The sequence below is a fragment of the Rhinoraja longicauda genome, chromosome 4, assembly GCF_053455715.1.
Source record: "Rhinoraja longicauda isolate Sanriku21f chromosome 4, sRhiLon1.1, whole genome shotgun sequence".
Lineage (NCBI taxonomy): Eukaryota > Metazoa > Chordata > Chondrichthyes > Rajiformes > Arhynchobatidae > Rhinoraja > Rhinoraja longicauda.
This window is the reverse complement of record NC_135956.1, coordinates 57,894,675-57,919,564: the sequence shown is the minus strand read 5'-3', so window position 1 is coordinate 57,919,564 and position 24,890 is coordinate 57,894,675. Positions and strand designations below refer to the sequence as shown.

Below are 24,890 nucleotides of genomic sequence, written 5' to 3'. Positions count from 1 at the left end.
TTCATTTGACTAACATTGAGGGAGAGGCTGTTGTCTTGATACCATGCCACTGAGCTCTCTATATCCTACCTATATTTGGTCTTGCCTTTGCTTGAGATCCGGCCCACTATATCATGTCATCTGCAAACTTACAAATAGATTCAGAGCAAAATTGGGCCACATACCTGCAGGTAAGGAGAATAATAAGGGGCTGAAGGTGCAGCTTTGAGGGGCACTGGTTTTGAGAATTATTGTTGAGGATGTTTTGCCCCCTAACCATACTGATGGTGGTGTGTGGATCAGGAAATCAAGAAACTAGCAGCAGAGGGACTGCTGAGTCTTAGGTATAGAAGTTTGGAATTATGGTGTTGACCACCAGACAATAGTTATTAAGGCATGTTACCTTGCTTGTCTTTGGCCCTGGTCTTCTGAAAGTAAGTAGATACCTCACAATAGAGCAGGGAGAAGATAAAGATGCTTGCAAATGCTCCTGCTGGCTGGTCCATGCAAGCTCCGAGAACGCAGTCAGGGACTCCATCCAGCCCAGCCGCTTTCTATGGCTCCACTCTCAGGAATGCTGATCTGATCTCTGTGACGGTGACCATGGGTACAGTTGCACCATAGGCTGTCAGGGTAGATGACATAATTCCACAAATCTTCTATTCAACACCAGCAGATGGGATGCCCTGATGCCAGTGATTCTGCCCCACTTCTAATCTTGCACATCCTCGGTTTCCTTTCGTCCACCGGTAGCAACTATTAGTTTATTAATATTACCCATATGATCAGAAATTCCCAGAAGCTCTCTGCCTCTACTTCTCTCTCCTTTATAGTGCTCATAACACAAAATGTTTTCTTGTAAAGACTTTAGTAATCTGCCCTATTATCCTCTATTTAATGCAGATCATATGTACAGATCATTAAATGCCTCTGGATTACTCTAGTTTTCAACACCAAAGAGACCTTTCCATGCTTGTATTGAGTCTTTGCTGGAATCCAAAAGTAATTCTACAGCCCTGTTATCTCCCTGGAGCCAGGTGCCTTTACTTTCACAAAATGAAACAATACAATGAATTCTCAACCACTCCACATGGCAACCCTGACAATCCTTTGTAAATGCCTCCTCTTTCTTTGGTAAAAAAAATTAAAATTGATGCCCTTTGTGATAGACTCTATTCAGAGAAAACATTATTTTAATCAACTACATCAAAGCAAACATCATTTAAAAAATTGATTTACATTTTCTCAGAACTTTTTCTGTTGTAATGGAAATATCCAGTATCTCAACATTCTCCTTTCACAAAGGTATAAAGGAATGGGAATAAATACATTAAAAAGCTAGTTCAGTGAGATGGGGTTTAATATGTGGCCAATCTTTATATGCCTTAACACCTCTGGTCAATAAATACCTCAACTGCAGTTCAGAAATAAATTACTAAGACATTACTAAGAGAAATATGAATTATTGAACTATTTCAGTTGTGTCAGATTTGTTCATTTGCTCGCAAGAATTGTTTCCGAACTAGAAGACTAGTTCAATGTGAACTGAATTCTGCACAAACTGTTCTCCCTACAAAATTTCCTCACCCCTGCCAAAGAAAAGACAAGACAAAAGGGATATTAAATTACAAAAAAGCTGCATTAATAATGAAACCTAGGTAGAGTTAAATGGGGTGAATCCAACCTTGACGGAGGGGAAAAACGGTTGCAGATTAAGTATTACTGTTGAACACCTTGACTGATTTTTTTTTCTATTGACTTCAGTTAAATGCACCTCAATAACTTATGCATCACTAAATCGGGCAGCACGGTGGCATAGTGGTAGAGCTACTGCCTTACAGCACCAGAGACCCGGGTTCGATCCTGACTATGGGTGCGTGTCTGTACGGAGTTTGTACGTTCTCCCCATGACCAGCGTGGGTTTTCTCTGAGATCTTCGGTTTCCTCCCACACTTCAAAGCAGCACAGGTTTCTAAGTTAATTGACTTGGTATAAATGTAAAATATAAATGCGTGGACTCGGTGGGCCGTAAGGCCTATTTCCATGCTGTATCTCTAAACTAAACTAAACATGCAGCACTGCTTCGTCACTGTACCATTCATACTACAAATTTGCGGCACCAAAAGTATAATGAATATTTAGTGAAAGAAAATGTTTCCTAGTAAACCTTCATGCAGCTACCTTCAAGCAGTGTTTTTATGACCTTTGGCAGATCAATTTCCCTCTTGGGACAAATAAAGTTCTATCGTATCATATCGTATCATATCGTATCATATCAAAGAAGCCATGTTCAAACAATAGCTTCAATGTAATTGTATTACTTCCTTTTGTGCTAACTAAATAAATATCTGAGAAACAACTGGATATGCAATACACAGCTAACCACTGAGATTTAAGTCCTTCCAAGTAATACCTCCCTGGGTCAGAAAACACAACCCCTCTATTATCACTCATTCCTATTGAAGTTTCCCTTCTGTCCTTTTGGTCATAGCTCCCTTCACATGAGCATCAAGCTTTAATGCTATATTATGTCATGAGTTGCAATTTCTGTTTCTTGATCAATACAAGCCTGCTAAATGGATTACACTGGATAAGTGAACATCAATAAGATTAATTTATTCTTGCTTTCAAGAGAATGCTTGTGCATAAAGGTTAAAGCAAATTTTAATGTTACCAGTGTCAAGGAATAAAGGAGACTTTGCAAACTTGACAAATTCATGAATTTAGAAATACCTTCTCAAAACACTACAATTCCTATGCATTTGCAAGTAGATTTAATCCACAATGGAATACTTTATTGGATATGAAGATGTGTGGCGTTGGTGCAGGAAAAAGTTGTTGAAATACAATATTAGCCATGATCTTACTGAATTGTGATGCAGGCATGAAGGGCTGAATGGCTACTACTGCTTTTATTTCATACATCTGGGAAACTTGATCCATGACTTTCCAATGGGATTTTCATTAGCACTAGAACAATTGCCCTGCATAACACTCCAGTATTTATTATTCCTTTATTCAAGGGATGTGGGCTTCATAGGCTGAGTCAGTATTAAATTGCCCATCTCTAATTACCCTTGAAAAGGTGACAGTGAGCTGCAGTCCTTGTGGGTGTGGGTGTGCGGGTATACCCACAATGCTCTTAGAGAGTGTTCCAGGATTTTTGACGCAGCGAGGATGAAGGAACAGCGATATAGTTGCAAGTCAGGATGATGTTTGGCTTGGAGGATAGCTTCCAGTTGATGGTGTTCCCATGCTTTTGCTGCCCTTGTCCATCAGGTGGTAGAGATCGTGGAATTAGAAGGTGTTCTTTAAGGAGTGTTGCAAAGTTAATGCACTTTATCCTGTAGATGGCATACTATGTTGCTGTTTGTATTAGTGGGAGAGTGAAGAGCCTGTCCCACTTAGGCAATTTTAAGGCGACTGCCGGCGACTAGGCTGTCACCAACAGTTCGCCGGGGTGTCGCGGGCATGATCATGAGGAATCCAAGAATCGTAGTGGTTCTCAGCGCGTCGCTGAGAAATCATCCGGAGTGAAATTTCTCATTGCTTATTGCGGGCGCTGTCGCAAGTTGTCCCCAGGTTTGCTAGTTTCTCTTAGATGCATTTAGAAGCACATAATATTAAAATAAGTAAAGTAATTTGAAGATACCATAAAATACTAGTGTTTAACCAATTTATTTACCGTCAGGACATTTGACAGGTAGATTGGAGACGACAGTTTGATGGTCAGGAAAGCATGGGAATTTTTGCGATGTTTATGGCCATCAGCGATCACATTTAAAGTAGGCTCCCAACCCAGATATGCAACCCAGGTATGCATCTCCCGTACATTTTCAAAGAATGCCGAAACACTTTTCACAAAAATCCATTTAACCACTTTTAAAATTAAATTTCTTAATACTGCCATTAGTAAACTGGAAGTCAATCCAGTTTATGCCTTGTTACCATGAAGCTTGGTTTTTAAGTAACCCACACAAAATGTTACATACTAGATGCGGGAAGATTGTTCCCGATGTTGGGGGAGTCCAGAACCAGGGGTCACGCAGCTTAAGGATAAGGGGGAAGTCTTTTAGGACCGAGATGAGAAAACATTTCTTCACACAGAGAGTGGTGAGTCTGTGGAATTCTCTGCCACAGAAGGTAGTTGAGGCCAGTTCATTGGCTATATTTAAGAGGGAGTTAGATGTGGCCCTTTTTGCTAAAGGGATCAGGGGGTATGGAGAGAAGGCAGGTACAGGCTACAGAGCTGGATGATCAGCCATGATCATATTGAATGGCGGTGCAGGCTCGAAGGGCCGAATGGCCTACTCCTGCACCTATTTTCTATGTTTCTATGTTATAGTTCAAAGTACTCAAACACCACCTTCTAATGCTATTCAGTACTTAAAACCTTTTTCTTTTGACAATATTTTTTCTTTTCATTTTTGTCAACTTTCTTTCCACTGGAGGCAGATATGGTGAATGTTATGTCACTCCATTAGCTTGTACTGTGGCATAGTGAGCTGTCCCTCAATGTTGATGTTAACTTACTGCAAATTTCATTGTACTATTCTTAAAGATGAATAAACATAGATTCCAGTATTAAATCCGCTTGTCAAAAATGTAATAAGCCACACCCAAGGCTTTTGTTCAAGATTTCTCTAAACTAAAATAGCATCTCTCATCTAAAATAGCACCGACTTGTCGGTGATTTCAGCGAAAATCAGGACGTTGGAGAAGCATTGACAGCGTGGGAATTTTGCGACAAGACGGTGTAATCTCGACCTGACTCAGCATTGTCGTGGTCATTGTGGTCAGGTAAAACAAAATTTCAGCAATCTGCTACGACTTTAACAGTCGCCTAAAAAGATCGCCTAAGTGGGACAGGCCCTTGAGTGAACAGTTGTGGATGGGATGCCTATAAAACATGCTGTGGGCTGCTGTGCTCCGTATGATTTCAAACTTCTTCAGTGTTGTTGAAGCTCCACTCATCTGGACAAGTGGAGAACAATTCATCACACTCCTGACTTGTGCATTGTAGATAGTATACAGGCTTTGAAGAGTTAGGAGATGGGTTATTCACTGCAGGATTCCTAACCATTTTCCTGCTCTTGCAGCCATATTATGTTCATGACTACTCAAGCTCAGTTTCTGCTGAATGGCAACCTCCAGGATTCAGTGATGTAATGCCAATGAATGTCCGGGTGTGATAGCTGGATTTTCTCTTCTTGAATATTATGTCATTGCCTGGCACTTGTGTGGTGCAAATATTACCTGCCACCTATTAGCCCATCTATCTGAAGGGTCTCCACAAACGTCACCCATTCCTTCTCTCCAGAGATACTGCCTGTCCCGCTGAGTTACTCCAGCATTTTGTGTCTACCTTCGATTTAGACCAGCATCTGCAGTTCTTTCCCACACATCTATTAGTCCAGGTCTTGCTGCATTTGGATGTGGACTGCTTCATTATCTGAATGTCCACCAATGGAGCTAAACATTGTGCAAGCATCCCTACATACAATGAAGAAGCAGCTGAAGATGATTAGGCTGGGACAATACTCTGAGGAATTCCTGCATTGATGTCCTGCAATTGAGAGGACACACCTTCAACACCACCACCATCTTCCTGTGTGTTAGGTATGATTCCAACTATGGAAGGATTTTCCCCTGATTCCCATTGACTCCAGTTTAGCCATGGTTCCTTGATGCCTTACACAATCAAATGATGCATTAATGTCAAGGGTAGGTACTCTCACTTTACCTATGGAGTTCAGCTCTGTTGTCCATGTTTGTACTAAGGGTGTAATGAGGTCAGGAACTGAGTGAATTGGACAGAACTTAAACTGAGCATTTTGTGAGCGGATAGTTGCTAAGCAACTTGATAGCACTGTCAATTATTCCCTTCCATCACTTCCAGCAATAGTATTGACGACTAGCGCACCAGAGCCTGGCCAAGGATATGACACATACTGGAGCACAAATCTTCAGTGCTATTGCCAAAATGTTGTCAGGGTTGATAGGCTTTGCACTATCCCAGGCCTTAAGCCAGTTCTTGATATCATATGGAGTGAATTAAAATGGCTGAAGACTGGCATCTATCATGCTGGGGACCACAGGCAGAAATCAAGATATCAACAATAGTACAATACTAAAGCGCGTTAAAGCATGTCACATGTTGTGAACTCAAGAAAAAGCTTTATTAAACAAAAAGGAATCCAAACCAATAGCAGTGTGGCTGAGCCCAGAGTAACTGTGTGTCGCTGCAGCCGGGCACTCCCTCGAACTCCTCCCTGCCGCCCCCAGTGCCTCTTACCACATAATGAACGAGGGTTCGATTAACCAGTGGCCCGACCACCAGATGGGGCCACAGGAACCCCCCCCCCCCCAGAACAGGAGGAACAAAAACGAGCAGGCGGACGAATGCAACGGCCTGATCTCATAACCACAGGATTCACATTCGGACACCCGCAGGCACGAGCGACAGGGGCTGAGATGGCGGACGCCCCTGATGGCGAGGCTGAGCCACCTGCACTGGCTGGTCAATGTCCACATGAGCCGGCTTAAGACGCGCCACCGATACAGTCTCAGGCTTTCCACCCACATCCAACACAAAATTCGAAATGCCATGCTGCAACACCTGGAATGGACCCTCATACATGCGTTGCAATGGCGTACGATGAGCATCCCGATGCAGAAACACATGGGCAGTCCTTGAGGGCAGATGGAACATAGGACAAAGCAACCCCGTGCCGGGATGTTGGAACAGGAGGAAACGTGCCCACCTGCTCCCGAAGACGAAACAGCAGAGAGGAGGGCGACTCCTGCTGCTCCCGCACAGCCGGAATGAAATCACCAGGAACCATGAGCGGAGTCCCGTGCACTAATTCAGCAGAGGACGTAGCCAGATCCTCCTTTGGGGCAGTGTGAATTCCCAACAACACCCACGGAAACTCATCGACCCAATCCGGACCTGTGAGCCGTGCTTTCAAAGCATCCTTGAGACGGCGGCGGAAACGCTCAACCAACCCGTTGCATTGCGGATGGTAGGCCGTGGTGTGATGCAACTGAGTCCCCAACAGCCGGGCCATGGCAGACCACAACTCAGGTGAACTGTGCACCCCTGTCAGACGAGATGTCCACTGGCACACCAAAACGAGCGATCCAATGCGTGGCGAGGGCACGAGCGCACGTAGCAGCAGAGGTATCAGTAATTGGAACAACCTCCGGCCATCGAGAGAAGCGATCAACGATAGTAAACAGATGAGTAACCCCTCTAGACGGGGGCAATGGACCCACAATATTAACATGGATATGGTCAAAACGCCGCTGGGACACAGCAAAACCCTGCACGAGCGTCCTGACATGACGCTGGATCTTAGACTTCTGACAGGAGATACACGTTCTGGCCCACTGACCGACCTGCTTACGCAGACCATGCCACATAAACTTGGCCGCCACCAACGCAATCATCACACGGATGGATGGATGAGCCAAACCATGAATGAGATCGGATACGCGGCGTCGCCAAGCTGCAGGAAGGATGGCTTTTGACACATCACAGAGGACCGTGACACCAGCAGGACCAAACCGCACATCCTCCAACACCAAACCAGAAATAGCGGTGCGGTAGGCGAGCACCTCATCATCGTCACACTGCGCAGCCGCCAGGGCTGTATAATCAATACCTGGAGCCACCTCATGGACGGCAGGGATGTCGATGCGGGACAACGCATCCACAACAATGTGCCGGACGCATGTCGTGTATTCCGAAACGTAAGCCAAATGGCGCCGCTGCCGTGCTGACCATGGATCCGAGATCTTTGCGAAAGCGAAAGTAAGAGGCCTGTGAACCGTGAAAGCGGTGAAGTCCCCGGCCTCAAGAAAATAGCGGAAACAGCGAACAGCCAGGTAAAGTGCAAGGAGCTCCCGATCAAACGCACTGTACTTCCGCTCAGCCGGGCTCAGGTGCTGACTGAAAAAGGCGAGAGGCTGTCAGCGTCCGTCAATCAGTTGCTCGAGTATGCCCCCAACAGTAGTCAGAAACGTCAACCCTCAGGGCAATTGAAGCATCAGCTCGCGGATGGATCAACGTCGTCGCCGTTGCCAGCGTCTCCTTCGTGCCCTCAAACGCAGCCGTGGCCTCCTCATCCCATGCCAGATCACGCCGCTTGCTGGACAGGAACTTAAACAATGGCCGCATAATCCGAGCAGCCGCGGGCACGAAACGATGGTAAAAATTGACCATCCCGACAAACTGCTGCAGCCCACACACCGTGGATGGTCGAGGAAATTGCTGAATGGCCTCAACCTTACTCGGGAGCGGCACCACTCCCTGCGGTGTAACATGATGCCCCAGAAACGTGATGGAACTCAGACCAAACTGACACTTTGTGAGGTTGACGGCCAGTCTATATTCACTGAGAAGCTGACAGAGCACAGGGAGGTGAGCACAGTGCTCCTGACGAGAGCAACTGGCCACGAGGATATCGTCTACATAAATAAACAAAAAGTCGCAATAACGACCCACCATGTCTATGAGGCGTTGGAAAGCCTGCGCGGCGTTCTTGAGACCGAAAGGCATATGAATTAACTCAAAAAGCCCAAAAGGGGTAATGATAGCAGTTTTGGGAACGTCAACCGGATGAACTGGAATTTGATGATAGGCGCTCACCAGGTCGATCTTCGAAAACAATTTGGCCCATTCAAATGGGCCGTGAAGTCCTGGGTATTTAGAACAGGATATCGATCAGCCACCGTGACATCATTTAAACGGCAATAATCCCCACAAGGCCTCCAGCCCTCATTTGCTTTAGGAACCATGTGCAGTGGAGAGGCTCATGGGCTATTTGAACGACGCACAATCCCCATCTCTTCCATCTGGCGGAACTCAGCCTTGGCAATGAGAAGCTTGTCAGGAGGCAACCGGCGTGCACGAGCGTGAAGTGGCGGTCCGGTGGTCATAATATGATGCAAAACCCCATGTTTGGAAACATCCGACTGTAACAGAGGGGTCAGAATGGCAGGAAACTCCGCCAATATCTGGATGTATATATTGTCAACAGCAGAACCCGGGTCGAGGCAGGGCAGAGGAACTGGTGCGGGGCGAAGAGAAATCGCCTCAAAAGTGCCAGAATGCACGAGACGTTGCCCCCGTACATCAACCAACAGGGATTGTGCCCTTAAAAAATCGGCGCCCAGCAACTGCTGGGACACGTCGGCCACAGTGAAAGTCCATGTAAAATGGCAGGATCTGATAATAAGCGGGACCATGTGAAAACCGTACGAACGGATGGTGCTCCCGTTAACTGCAGTAAGAGCGGGCCCCCACTTACCGGATCGGGTGTCGACTCCCACTGGGGGCAAAACGCTGACCTCAGCACCGTGTCAACCAGAAACCACCGTGCTGATTTACGGTCCTAGGCATAGAGGCAATTCTTCAGGCCGGCCGTAGCGTTTCCCAGATACGAGTAAGGAGGGCGGCTTTGGTGGGCTGCAGGACCCCAGCGTTGGTGGTAGTAGCACCACTTACCTCTACTCCCGTCACTCGAAACCAGCCTTCCAGTGAAACCCTCAAACGACACAGAAAATGCCGCGGGCTGCCCCGCCGATACCCGACTGATAGAAAAAGCACCCTGCCAGGACATGGAATCCACTGCCAGCCAGGCAGGTATGGCAAGGTATGACAGACAGGTATGACAATATGCCAGCCAGGCTGCTGAAGCAGCCTCACCGGAAATGAAGCCCACGGCTGAAAGTGGTTGTCGATTGGACTTGTGCGTGGAAGTTCCATTCTGTGTGGATGGAATGGGGAACATTTTGCAGCATCAACGGGGTTTGATTCTCTCCGCCGAAATGAACCTAAGTCAGGACACACAGTTAAAAATATTTTTTTAGCGATTTCTTTCCCTGTAAAAGTGTAAATGAAATAGAGAATCTTTTTACAATAAAAAATGGAAAATGCTGGACATACCAGTAATCTTTTAAGTTTCTTCAAGTAAAATTTCAAATTTGAAGGATTATCCAATACCTGGCTTTTACTTCAGCAAACCTGTTTACCCAGAGAGCTAAACTATAATGGAGAGTAATTACACCAGCTGTGTTTTCTATCAGTCACGCTGAAAACTGGTAATTTTTCACATACTGCTGAGGTGAAGGATATTTGCCCAAGCAGAAATTTCATCAACTGTTCTGCCCCAGTACAAGCATTTTCTTAAACCCTGGACGTGAAGGACTATTTGGCATTGCAACTCATTTGGCATTTGTCACTCCTTAAATTCTTAGTACTTATCGAATTCTGGTTCAGCAGCATATTATCTCAGCAATAATTACTAGAAATCTGATCCATTTTCTATTATTCCAAAAGCTGTTTCAATACCAATATCTGTTTTAGTTATTTTTTCAAAGACTATATGATAATGAACAAACACTGTGAAAATTTTTAGTCAATCAGAAAGGTAGCATGAAGCTGATTGGACCTGGTTGAAATTTTTGAATGGTCAACAGGGAGATGACCACAGGAGTTATTTTTTATGAATTTCCAAAGGGCACTCACTGAAGTTCCTCATAGGAGGATAATAGATAAAGTAGCAGTAGATGGAATTATAGCAAATTATTAGCCAGTTTAGAGAATAGCTGACTGGCAGGAGCAATGAATAGGGATAACGGGCAAATGTTGCTCCAATCTATTCAGTCTCTAGATGGATGAATCCACACTGTGATTCTAGGATCTGCTCTTCGGTCACTATCAGAAGGCATTTGAGGATGACCAGAGTCAGACTCGTCATCTTTCTTAAAGATGGTTACATTTACAACATTCCTAATGCATTGCTAAAACAGTCTCGTGAGGAATGGATTGCATTTTGTGGGTGGCACACACTGCAGTCAGAGTACGACTGAGTGCTCAGGGTGGAAGATGAGATAAATCAAGCGCTGCTTTCTCCTGGGAAGTGTAGGATGAACCATGCCTTAGCTCCAGTCAAGTAATTGGAGAGCATTCACCTTCCATCTGTTATTTCCATCCGTACCCTATCCAGTCTGTCTGTCATACCTTGTCCTGTCTGGACCCATCTTTCTCAACCTAACCACCCAACCCATCCTAACCACCCAACCCATCCTAACCACCCAACCTAACCACCCAACCATTCACCCAATCCAACCCTCATTTCTCCTGCCCTGGTAGCTGCCTTCTCCAGTCCCACCTCCTCATCATCCTATCCAGTTCCATCCTAGTCCCTGCCACTCATCCAAGCCCCTTCCACTTCCTCTCCCAGCTTAACCTCTCTTATCCCATTTTCTTCAACCTCAACATCTCCATCTTTATCCTATCCACCCCGACTTTCTACAATTGCTCATGCCCTGGCCTCTCTAGCATCTCCCACTATAATAATGGCAAGCATATATACCACATATCCGTTCCCTTGCGGTCGGTCCGCAAAGGCCTACTGGATCTCTCACTTGCTAACCACTTTAACTCCCCTTCCCATACTGACCTTTCTGTCCTAGGATTCCTCCATTGTCACATGCAAATTGGAGGAACAGCACTTTATATTTTCCTTGGGTAGCTTACATCCCAACGGTATGAACTTTGAATTCTCCAATTTTAGGTAACTCTTACAAACGCCTCCCTCCCACCACTCTTTCCCCTCCTTCTCCCATTTCCTCCACTAAAAGTCGATTAACATTCCATAGTTCACAACAATGTATGCCGCTTGCACTCACAACAACCCTAGCCAACAGTCATCTCATCAGGTTACTTCCTTGTCTGAGGTATCTGTTGCCGGTCCCGATTTATCCTGTTTTATTCTTCACTTCCAGTTATTTCCCCCACCCTCTCTACTACAATCAGTCTGAAGAAGGGTCCCCACCCAAAACGTTGAGTTACTGCCTGACCTACTAAGTTACTCCAGCATTTTGTGTCTATCCCAGGAAAAGGGTGTTAAATCAAAAAATATTCATAGTAATTGGAATTTGCTACTCCAAATCCCATGGGAATTGTGGCCAGCTGTAGGTTTAATGTATGCATATGTTATTTCTTCCCTACTAACTGCACGTTGAGGCAAATGTTTTAAGTTCAAAATACTTATTTTTTCAACAATACATGCATTTTAAATAGCAATTTCACAAGTTTGGAAGAATAAAATAATTATTTGTGGATACATTATTGACTATCTCAACATCATTCCACCATTCTTACACTTAACTTTTTTCATGATCTCTGCTCAGCATGTTACTGTTATAATTAACTACCTAGATTTCTTTTTCACACAAACAAGTTAATGGATGTATTTAGGTGAACATGAAAGATGAGTTGTTATAAATGAGAGAGTAAAGTTCCTGTGAAATTCAGCATCCTGTTGGTACTAAAATACTTCAGTAATTGCTGAGTTCAGATGGCACTAAACAAAATGTCAAGGGAATAATGAAATCGAGCAGAAAATCTGAGTAATATATCACCTATGATTCACATATGGAGTGTAGTTCCCACTAATTCCACAGTAGAATGAACTAATTCCTTACGTACATGCAGTCTGTTTTAAATAGTTCATTTTAAAAATAAAAATGAACTACAGAAATATAATCTGAGAAAGTTTGATTATGCAACCACAGCAAATACACTTCTTCATTCTTTGAATTATGTTTTTCTTTAAGCAAAGAGTAATTTGCATAACCTACAGGACATGTGAAATTTAGTTGCCACAAGGAGATAGATGACATTTAAAGTACATGTCACTATTGATCTTCATTGATGTTCATCTAAAAATCACAAAGAATATTTACAAAGCAGCACACCTTGAGAAAAACAAGATACTATTTATGATGTGACATTGTGATTAATTCAGTCGCACCAAACCAAATAAAAAGAAATACAATAATACCAAAAAACTTGGCATGTTTGCGCCAGTGGTGGTAACATCTGAAATTCAGATCATATCTCATTCCCATGATTGTAACAAACACCTCTGTTAATCACTCTATTGTTGGCCTTAGAGCTGATGTATGCTTCTGATACTATGGCACGGTGACGCAGCGGTAGTGTTGCTGCCTGACAGCCCCGGAGACCCAGGTTTGATCCTGGCTATGGGTGCTTTCTGTACGGAGTTTGTACATTCTCTCCGTGACCTGCGTGGGTTCTCTCCAAGATCATCGGTTTCCTCCCACACTCCAAAGATGTACGGGTATGTGGACTAATTGGCTTGGTGTATGTAAAATTGTCCCTAGTGTATGTAGGATAGTGTTAATGTGTGAGGATCGCTGTTTGGCGCGGACTCTACGCTGTATCTCTAAACTAAACTAAAAGTAGCCAGTGAAAGTCTGAGATCTGAAGGTGTTTTGTGTCTGCAAATATTGATGGAAATAATTTCATAGATGGGAGATCATTAGAAAACGAATAAAACAATACCCCCACACACATTCCCACCTTCCCCTCTCCAATTTTCAGGCACTATTCTAGGTACTAATGGATAATATGGAGAGAGAGATACGCTTTGCCCACATTGAGCAGGAGCAAGAGGACAGTCATTGTTGAGAGTTGATCCCTGACACATGGAATCTGTGCAGTTTAATGTCTTATGTACTCAAGGCCTCTTCACCTCTATTTTCCTCAATGCAGACTGTCTTAATAAAATGAATCCCCATCCACCCATCTAATAACAATCACCATCCTGCAAGACACAGAAATACAATTTATGTGTTCCACTGCATGTTCCTTTACTTAACACCCCTTTGCTGCTAACTTCTACATATCACAATGTATGCCCATTGCCCACTTTTCAACTAATGAAGTCACATCACGCAAGCACATTGCAACAGTCTCACTAACGCCTTTTCCAATAATCTCACCTGACCACTGAAACTGTCTGAGCTAACATGTAGCAAGGAGGAATAAAGCACCAATCAATGAATGGAATAAGATAGGCCTTTTTTCTCTGATGCATTAAGAAATATTCCTTGATATATTTGCGCATGGTAACCTGATACATTTTATTCATACAGATGAAAATGAAATACTCTTAAGAAAGCAAGCATTTTTACTTAAAAGTTAACCTCTGGAAGGAATCTGTTTTTAATTAAGTTGTTTTAAAACTATGCTGAAACATTTGCGAGTTTCTTTATTTTAGCAAATAAAATCCTGCAATACAATTCATCTAAAAAATTCCAAGGTTTATTGAAAGTTGGAGCAGACTTTAAAGCGCAGAAAGAAAGTCATCTTTCTGGTATTTTAATGCAATTATTCTGATATTCTTTTTTAAGTTGGCCTTTAGCAACTGTACAGTACTGTTTGTTCCTTTATGTGTTGTTTTGCTCTCAGTAAAAATCACATTGAAAACTGAAAACCTACCCCAATCGCAGGTTTTTAAAACATGTTATGCCTCATGGGATGAATGATGGTTAAATCAGCTGAAACTTTAACTTTCATGCGTAAAAAGAGAAAATATGCTGTGATGTAAAACCAAAAATGTTATCATTAAAAACAGAAAAATATTCAGCAGGTCAGGAAGAGGAAGAAGTTTGAACTTTATTGCCTTCCAAACACAGTAAGGAATGTGGAATCCACTGTGGTGGATGTTTATGTTAACTTTTATCTGGTTGTGTGTCTTGTTACTTTTCACTTAGTATGGCTGTACGGTAACTCAAATTTCACTGTACATATTGGTACATATGACAATAAACTGACCTTGAAACCTTGAAGTGAATGTGGTGACAGCCAATAAATTAACATTTTGGATTAATAAGCTTTCATCAGAACCGGGAAAAGCTGCAGATGGAACAAGATTTAAGATACACAGCCTGGTGGGGTGGCAGGAATAGAAAATAAAAGTTGATGCATCTGTAGAAGTTGCACCTGTGATAGGGTGGAAGGCAAGAGTAAAATGGTGATGAATCAAGGTGAAGTGGTGATGCTTATTGAAAATCGATTGGTTGGCCTGGAGATAGTGTAAATAAGAGCAGGATAATTATGTGAAAATACCTGTAAAATTTCCTCCCAGAACAAATTCCATATCAGATCATTGATGTAATGGTTGTCTGCATCCAGCATGGCAGAAGAGGGCAGTGAATGATGGTTCCAGGTGCTGAACCAGCATCACCAAGATGTGGCCCAATAATTTGAACCTCTTTAGAAACTGGTCATTCAGGGTTGTGAAGGCACACATGGCCTCTTCTTAGCCAAATCCCAGTGATCCTCTCTCCAGCATGGCAGAAGGCAGATAAGGTCCAGCCTGTTTCAATTACAAGTTCTGGCTGCTATTTGTTATCCCCTGACTCTCAATCCCCATGAATCATAGCAGTGGCTAAATTCAAAGTAAGATGGAAAACTGACAAAACAGAGATAACAGGTGCAATGAATATAGCAGTCCCATAGACTGGAAACTAAATAGCAAAGTTCTCAAAATGAATTTAAATTCCAATCAACATTTCTCTAAAGCTGTTTTACATAAACTCTCAACACAAGCACTGGAAAGAGATCCATTTTATAAAAGCAGCTGAGCTTGCGATATTTATTGAAAGATTTGCTTTCACCCTATGCTGCACTTCTCTTCTGTTGGTTTACTGTCGAGTTCCAAAATGCTTAGAAAATCTTTGTCTATTGAGTTGAACCAACATTCAATTACTGTTCCTACCATCAAATAAGATTCATTGAGTTTGCAAACCCTCATCTCCCAGGTGGTGTTCCTACACAAATCCTGAAGCTTTTGAGCTTCAATGCAAAAATCAAAGGGTCACCATCAGTTTGCCACTCTGTCACTTTCATCATACACAATCCTCACCTACTCCTGAATCCACATGCTCACTATAATTTAAGTCAACCCCAATCTGCCTACTCCCCGTCCGCCACACCCGGCTATGTGCCCAACATTTTGATATATTGAGAGATTATAACAAAGGGCAGCAGTTATTCTTCAGCATGGGTCATTTTGGGCCAGGGTGTTTCCAGTTGTGTGTATATCATTAAGTTTCATACGGGCGTACATTTTGGAAGCAGGCTCTTTAGGCCACCACATCCATACTGATTATTTTGTTGATCCCTTTTGCCCACATTGGGTCCATATCATTCTATGCCTTGACTATTCAAGTACTTATCTACGTGCATGATTGTATCTGCCTCCATCACCTACTCTGGCAGTACATTCCAGATATAGTACCTGCCTCATCTACCTCCTCTGGCAGCTCGTTCCATATACGCAACACCGTCTGAGTGAAAATGTTGTCCCCCAGGTTTGTGTTAAATCTTGCCCTCTCAGCTTAATGAATGGGATATAATGGGTAAAAAAAAACACACCTCAAATCCACTTTACAAGTCCTCCTCTCGCACCTTAAACTGTTCCCTCTTGTTTTTGACACCCCTTACATGGGAAAAAGATTATATCTCCTTATCTTTGGCTCATAATTTTATATACCTCTTTCAGGTCACCAGCTTCCTTCAGGGAAGACAAGCCCAAACTACCAATAACTGTCACAGAATAGAGGAAAGATCTGTAAATAACTAGTTCACAAACAAAGGGCAACACAAAGATGAAAAGGAGACAACTACTAAAACAGTTCAGTGTAAAGTTAGAAGTGAAATATTTATATCCGTGAAACCGTTGGGGTTGAGGACTATATGATATTACACCATTCCTCGTACCTGAACATGCTCATGATATAAATTTAAATGTCAGAGCTTACTTTTTAACCACAAAGTTAATGACCATGAGATAAGCTAATATTTACATGATTATGAATTATGCACAGACCTTCAAAAAGGAGCTGGATAAATTGTTGAGCGCTTTCCCAATTCTAGATTGGAAAAGATAGGTGAAAGTTAGCTAAATTAGTGATAGTAATTATTGAATTGCTCTATGGTTGCTTGCCTGCCATTGGTATGAAAGACATATTTTCAAAGGAACATTTTTATGAGACAGCAATCATGATTTGGTACCATAACCATCATAACTGGTTTGGCTTTTCATGAGGCTGACTAATATCAAATCCAAATGGATTTTAATTCTGATTTGCTGTTTAGTGTTCAATTGCAATTCTGCAGAAAGTTTATTATAGGTCTATAGCAATCAAGAAAGTCTGAAGGGAAATTCAAAAAAATGCCAATCATGGATAAATGCTCTATTTGCTTTTTCAATTTGTTTCAGAATAGCCTACTGTTTGAATGTCTTTTTTCTCCAATGGAATTAAATAAATAAATTGTTGTTAATACATTCTGGATTCCTTTCTGTGAATACCCAATTGAAGATAGGTTAATGAATTCAACAAACAAATAAATTGGCGCAAAGAGCACATAAAATTAACTAACATTATTTTTTAAGTGTTTGGTCTTGTTTTTGTATTTTTAATTGTCATTTCTGAAACACCTGATTGACGAAAATAATTGCTGAAAGCATTCTTTTTTAAAAAAATCAAATGCCATTAGGAAATCAACAAATTAGATTTAAAACATTCAAGAAAGTTAGAGTTTGTTGTACATTTAAAATACATGGGCTTTCAATAAGTATAATTATTCCAATAGCTGTTACTGCTCCAAGCACCTCTGAGCTTTTCCTGATTTCTTATTAAACTTTCTTGGCCTGTCATCGTTTATTTTAATCCAAATTGATTCCAAAACATCTCCCCAGTTTTAAGAACCTGTAATCTAATTTTGTTTTGCTCTTCAATTACCATTTGTTTAGACTTCCATTTACCTTCCAAATTGTATGTATTTGCAACCTAACATACAAATCCATAAAGTTCCTCACTCAAACTCAACCTTTCTGTCGCTTGATTTCAGTGGCGTATCTAGGGTATGGCAGGTATAGCACGTGCCCTGGGCGCCACTTGAAGGGGGGGGGCGCCAGTGACACAAGGGTCAATTTCACATTTTATACCGAGCCAATTAACCTACAAACCTGTACTTTTTTGGAGTGTGGGAGGAAACCGGAGCACCCGGCGAAAACCCATGCAGGTTTCGGGGAGAACGTACAAACTCTGTATGGACAGCGCCGGTAGTCAGGATTGTAAGGCAGTAGCTCCACCGCTGTGTTGCCGATAATGAGAGCTTTAGTCCAACTGATCTGCGATACCATTAACCCTTTACGCAAGTCATAGTAAAATATTATATGGTGCTTTACAACTGGAGATTTTGTTCCACTCCACAGTTATGCACATATAGACTTCTCAAAGGCCAGCAGATCACTTCTGATTTAGGCTGTTGTTGGAATACAGGACCACCACCGATTTTCCGGCACCCTTGGTTCCAGAGCCTTGCCAAATTATCCGTTTTGTCGGATTCTGGGGCCGAGATACTGGCCTGCAAAGCCGGCCTCGGAAGTCGGCTAAGGAGACAGATCTGCCGGCTCACCCAGCACGACATTTGCCGAATTGGAGCAAATTCAACCCGCCAATTGGCACGGAAGTCCCGATGAGCTTGAGATCGGCCGCCTCACCCAGCACAACATTTTCTGGGGGGGGGTGGGGGGGGGTGGGAAGAGGACTTCCAGGGGGAGATTTCAAGTGCGCTCTCTGTCCGGATTAAAGAGGGGGGGAGGGCCGGACACCGGTTTCCAGGAAATCAGCGGTGGACCAGTGGCACCTGTAGGACCTGTAGGTGGTGCAGTGTAGAGTTGCTACCTTACAGCGAATGCAGCGCCGGAAACCCGGTTTGATCCCGAATACGCGGCGCTGTCTGCATGGAGTTGGTACGTTCTCCCCGTTACCTGCGTGGGTTTTCTCTGAGATCTTCGGTTTCCTCCCACACTCCAAAAACGTACAGGTATGTAGGTTAATTGGCTTGGTAAATGTAAAAATTGTCCCTAGTGGGTATAGGATAGTGTTAATGTGCAGGGATTGCTGGTCGGCGTGGACCCGGTGGGCCGAAAGGGCCTGTTTCCGTGCTGTATCTCTAAACTAAACCCCCAAACACACACAGGACGGCCCCTACCTGGTCCGTGTCAGATGTTTGGACAGCGGCGCAATTTCAGTGCTTGCCATAGGCGCTATTTTCCGTAGATACGCCCCTGCTTAATTTAAGTTGTTTTCAGTGGAAATAAAAAGTGGGCAGCTTCTATAATAGCTGGTTATCTGGCTTCCAGGAGTTAAGACCAATAAAGTGGGATTACTTCGTTGAGGTAATTGAATCTCAGCACACAGCAGATTAGTAAAACCAAACATCTTCAAAATACAGACTGAATATCTATGATCACGGAATTGAGGCATTATAATCCCACCAATGGTGGAAAGATCTATATCTTCATAAAAGATTTAAATGAGTAGTTTCCATTATAAGACTAGACATAGGAATTTATGAATACAATTTTTTTAACTCAGAATCATAACAATAGAAAATAACGTCTTGCAGATAAACAACGAATGCAGACAAAATATTATTGAAATAAGAAATTTAGGTCCATTACTAAGTTCCATTAAATATCAAACCAAGTGGATAAAGCAGGTCTTAGTCTACCTCAGCACGAAGATCAGCCAATTTCCTGTCCATATTAGATCTTGCTCCAACTTCATCTTCCAGATCTTCAGAGATTCTTCCAAGCTCATTCTGATGCGCATCGCGGAGGAGGGTCAACTGAGCAGCAGAATGAAGAAGATATTCTTTAATACAGTCACCTAGGTTTACCTCAATTAATTACATTCAGTAGGAGAACATTCTGAACATTTATCATCCAATTCCCCAATGGAATCACAGATTACTTCCTGCATTCACATTGATTTTTTTATCTACACAATTATGCAAAATATTCAACTTATTTTTGCAAAGTATGATTTCTTAGTTCTTATTAAAATTGTTCATCATTAGAATCTTTTCATAATTCACTTTGAATTAGTAAAGTGCATTAACGTAACCAGATTATGTATATTAAAACCTAATCTCAGCATTAAAACAATCACAAGCTTAGAAATGATGGTGAACTGGACATGAAAGTTCTCTGATGTAGTGGTTTAATCCATACAACACTCTTTGGACCATCAAGATTCAATCTGCAGTTTTGATGAACATAAAATGCCCAACTTTCCTTTCCTATGCCAGCTGCAGATGTTGGCTACTCTTGGATTAACCTCAGCCCCTTAGACATTTCACCGGACACAGCCAAAAGCTTCCAGACGATAAGAGAAACAGATCATGCCTCCAGACATGATTTGACTGGCAATGGATTACATGAATGGCTTAGACAAAGGGATCTGAATGGATATAATTATAATTTGATTTTTAACCCTTATCCTTAGAACTATTTGTTGCTTTATTACCAATTATAAATCAAAACATGACACAATAAGGCGGTCACCAAGGACATGCCAACCTGCCTTTCATTTTATCCATCCAGGCAGGTATTGGATAGAAAAAAATACCATGAATGTGTGAAATAAGCAGCTCAGGCATCATCTCTGAAGAGAGAAAGAAAGATTGATTTTTTTGTTACCTGAATGGGTAACTCTCACTCCCTACACATACTGCCAGGCCCACTGAGTATTTCCAGCATTTTCTGCTTTTATTTCAGACTTACTACAGCACCAGTAGTTTTGTTGTTTTTTTTTGCTTTTTAATGCATGGATATATTTTGGAGGGATAAACTGAAGAAATATATGCTAAATGGTACTTTTATAATTGGTGCATGAACAGAGAGAACTATTCTTCAGAGATGGTGCCTAACCTGCCGAGTTACTCCAGCACTGTGCGTCCTTTTGTGTAAATAAATATGGGGCTGTTTTCACTTGGGGAGAGAAAGATAAAAGGCAACAAGTTGAGTAATTCAAATTTAACAAAAAATAACAAAGACTAGAGGGCTAACAATTGTATGTGCCTTAATCCAACTATAAAAGCTATCCTAACTTTTTATATATGTATATGTATTTACATATATCAGATTCCCATTTGGTACTACCAACAGTGGCACCACCATTGCTTGACCTTAAAATCATAGTTTTCATTAAATATTAAATTCTACAAAATAATATTTTAATTAAATAAATAGTAAAAGGAGAAAACAACTAAAACAATTTAACCTGCAATATTCTAGTATAAAACAATTTTTATCTACTGCATATTTTAAATACTATTTAAATACTGCATATTTAAAATTCTCCTGCCCTCCTACTCTACGACCACATTTTGACCCAGACTCGCTACCACAGCCACATCTGCTTTCTTGGGACTTGCCTGCGCCTCCATCTTCTGCCTCATGGTTTCATATTTCGCCTGGGCACTTGCAGCCCAGTGGTATGAACATCGACTTCTCCAACTTTAGATAATTCCTCTATCCCTCTCTTCCCCTCCCCCTTCCCAGATCTCCCTCTATCTTCCTGTCTCCACCAATATCCTTCCTTTGTCCCGCCCCTTTGACATCAGTTTGAAGAAGGGTCTCGACCTGAAACGTCACCCATTCCTTCTCTCCTAAGATGCTGCCTGACCTGCTGAGTTACTCCAGCATTTTGTGAATAAACACCTTCGTTAAATACTATTTCATACTCAAACACTGCAAGAAAAGATAATTTCCAAATTATCATATATATTTTGAAAATCAATCTTGTGTGACTGGGGAAACCAATGAGTTATTAATATTCATCATGCTGACATGTTTAGTAAACATTTTTTTTTTTTAAACAAACTGCAATAAATATATTACAATTATAATTGAATTACAATGATCAATTCAGAATTTTCCAAAAGATTTTCCAAATTTCATACCAAAATCAATGGATGACAGACCTAGTCCCTTAGAAAAATTACAGACATGCAGCATAACCCAGACCCACACAGATTCCATCAGTTACTGGAGATCTGCTGATTTTCCATCATTATGATTAGAGAGAGAAAGGATCTGTGTGGAATTCCATGCAAATCATTGACGCTAAATGATCCTGTGTATATGAAATGAGTACACGATTGCACATACCTGGAAATCTCACAATCTATGTACTATTTTAGCTTCTGCTGAAAGTTACTTCCTGGGTTGTACTGTATCTTCAATTTAAAATTAATCCCTAATTACCCACATTATTCAAAAAGATTGGGCATATTGTAGGCAATTCGGGATTCGTTTTAAGATGATTACCTGTAATTGCATCGTAATAAAGTAGTTGAGATAAATGAAAATAGCAATGTATCGATCAGGAAATAGGGTAATAGAACACACATCCATTTGCAGGAATATGAATTTCTGCCGCAAAACAGAATTAAAATTGAATAAAAGATAGAAAAACTATGCACATGAGGCTTTAGCAATATATTAAGAAGGTTAAATAACATCACATGTTTAGAAAGAAGCACATATTGTTCAATTACAGCAAGCATTATGTAATTATGCTTGCATGGTGGACAGAAAGGGTAAATAAATGCATGAGAAACCAAATAGATAACTGTCGATGAAAATGAATCATAAGGAATCAGAAGGATGAGAGGGAATCATATAGAAACATTTATAATTCTTAAAGGATTGGACATAAAAACAGAAAATAGGTGCAGGAGGAGGCCATTTGGCCCTTCGAGCCAGCACCGCCATTCATTGTGATCATGGCTGATCGTCCACAATCAGTAACCTGTGCCCAACTTCTCCCCATGTCCCCTGATTCCACTAGCCCCCAGAACTCTATCTAACTCTCTCTTAAATTATTCCAGTGACTTGGCCTCCACTGCCCTCTGTGGCAGAGAATTCACAAATTCACAACTCTGGGTGAAAAAGTTCCTTCTCACCTCAGTTTTAAATGGCCTCCCCTTTATTCTAAGACTGTGGCCCCTGGTTCTGGACTCCCTCAACATTGGGAACATTTTTCCTGTATCTAGCTTGTCCAGTCCTTTTATAAGTCTCTATAAGATCCCTTCTCATCCTTCTAAACCCCAGTGAATACAAGCCTAGTCTTTTCAATCTCTCCTCATATGACAGTCTCGCCATCCCAGGGATCAATCTCGTGAACCCACGCTGCACTTCTTCAATTACAAGGATGTCCTTCCTCAAATCAGGAGACCAAAACTGTACACAATACTCCAGATGTGGTCTCACCAGGGCCCTATACAACTGCAGAAGAACCTCTTTACTCCTATACAGAAATCCTCTCGTTATGAAGACCAACATGCCATTAGGCAGGCTAGATGCAGGAAAAATGTTCCTGATATTGGGGGAGTCCAGAACCAGGGGTCACAGTTTAAGAATGGGGTAGGCCATTTAAGACTGAGATGAGGAAAAACCTCTTCACCCAGAGAGTTGTGAATCTGTGGAATTCTCTGCCATAGACGTTTCACTTGATGTTTTGAAGAGAGAGGTTTAGCTCTTAGGGCTAAAGGAATCAAGGGATATGGGGAAAAAGCAGGAATGGGGTACTGATTTTAGATGATCAGCCACGATCATATAGAATGGTGGTGCTGGCTCGAAGGGCTGAATGGCCTATTCCTGCACCTATTTTCCTATGTTTCTATAAATCATGGAATAGAGATGGTAAACGGTGCCAAAATAATTTGTGAGGCACTATTAAGTTGAGAAGAGCCCTCATGGAATTATATAATTAGAGTTAAAATGCAAACATAGCAGTTGCTGAAGGCAGAAATAATTGGTATTGACTTGTTCAGTCAAGCATTAATTCCAAGGCTTTAGACAGTCTTGTGGCATAAAAAGAAATAAACCAGTCAGATGCTAAGACTACTGTGCACTGCAGAACTATGCCTTTAAGTTGCACAAGTACTTAATCCCACGACTATTTGGAGAACGGTAGAGGACTTTTGTAGAATGCAGACACCACAGCATAAGAAACAGAAGAGGCAAGGAGCAGGGGTCACAGAAAGTATACTAATAGACAATCATTATTCACCAAGTCCAGTAATCTTGTAGCTGCTTGGGTTGTGTGTCTTCTTTGTTCAATGTTCATGTAATACCACTGTCAATATGCAGATAGGGTTCTGTTCCTGTGAACAGTTCGTAACTCGAACAGATCACAAAATGGCTGCAAACCAAGTTCCCACATGGCAGAAGTTGCCTGCATCCCCACAACAAGTAATAAATCTAAACTGTGATCTCCCGAATGCTTGTTTGTAGATATGGGCTGTACATACGTTGTGCGTTCCTAAGCTGGGAAGGGCATGTCATTGAATAAAGTTGTTTTCTAACTTTATCTCATCCAGCTGGGAAAACCAATAAACATCTTACATCTTTCCTAACCATTGCCCAATTAGCCATGATGGAACTGCACTTGTTTGAATGAGATCAAATTCAACATTCTTGCCTCCCAAAATAGCACACCCTCACTCAGTACAAGCGAGTTGTTATAATTTACAAAGCCTGCTGGCAATTCCATGAATAAAGATGACTTGGACTAAATACCGAGCATAGCCGACATTCAGAAAAATGTGGCTGGGTAACATGAAAAAGATGGGCATGCTAGCACACTGGCCTGAAGAACAGTGATATTATGATAGCCAGCCCTTCAACAACTACAACCATCTGCCTCCGTGCAAGTATGACAACAGGAAACTGGACTGTTTCCCCTTTAATGCCTATTGATTTCACGTTTACTAGGGCACCTTAATGACACACTCAGCCAAAATGCTGCCTTGTAGTCAAACACACAGTTTATCCTCATCTTTCCTCCAGAATTTAGCTATGTGGTGCATGTTTAGACCAAGGCAGGTCTGGAACAGAGTTCTTCTGGTGAAATTCAAACTGGTGGACAGGTTAACAGTGAGTAAGCTCCACGTGATAACTGAGAATACACCATTTGAGCAGTAAATTGGCTGGACTGGATTTGCCCTGCTTTTTGTGAACATGATATAACTTGGCAATTGTTTGTACTGTCGGACAGATGCCTGTGTTGCATTTATTCTGAAACACTCAGACATCTAATAAAACAAATCAAAACTTGCAACTTCCAATTGCTTAATATACTATCTAGCATAATCCAAAATGGCTATTATGACCATGTAAAAAAAGCAAGGAATTACACTTGAAGGTGCACATCTATAAAGA

The 24,890-nt window shown here is 41.9% G+C and overlaps 1 protein-coding gene across 1 annotated transcript in view; it reads right to left on the bottom strand.

Annotated features, from left to right (window-relative positions):
- Positions 1-24,890, bottom strand: part of LOC144593165 (coiled-coil domain-containing protein 102A-like) — a 349,183-nt gene that overhangs the window by 234,750 nt on the left and 89,543 nt on the right. The window contains exon 4 of the mRNA XM_078398649.1: positions 19,391-19,507. Within this exon, the coding sequence (XP_078254775.1) occupies positions 19,391-19,507 (117 nt within the window). The remainder of the gene's footprint in view (positions 1-19,390; positions 19,508-24,890) is intronic.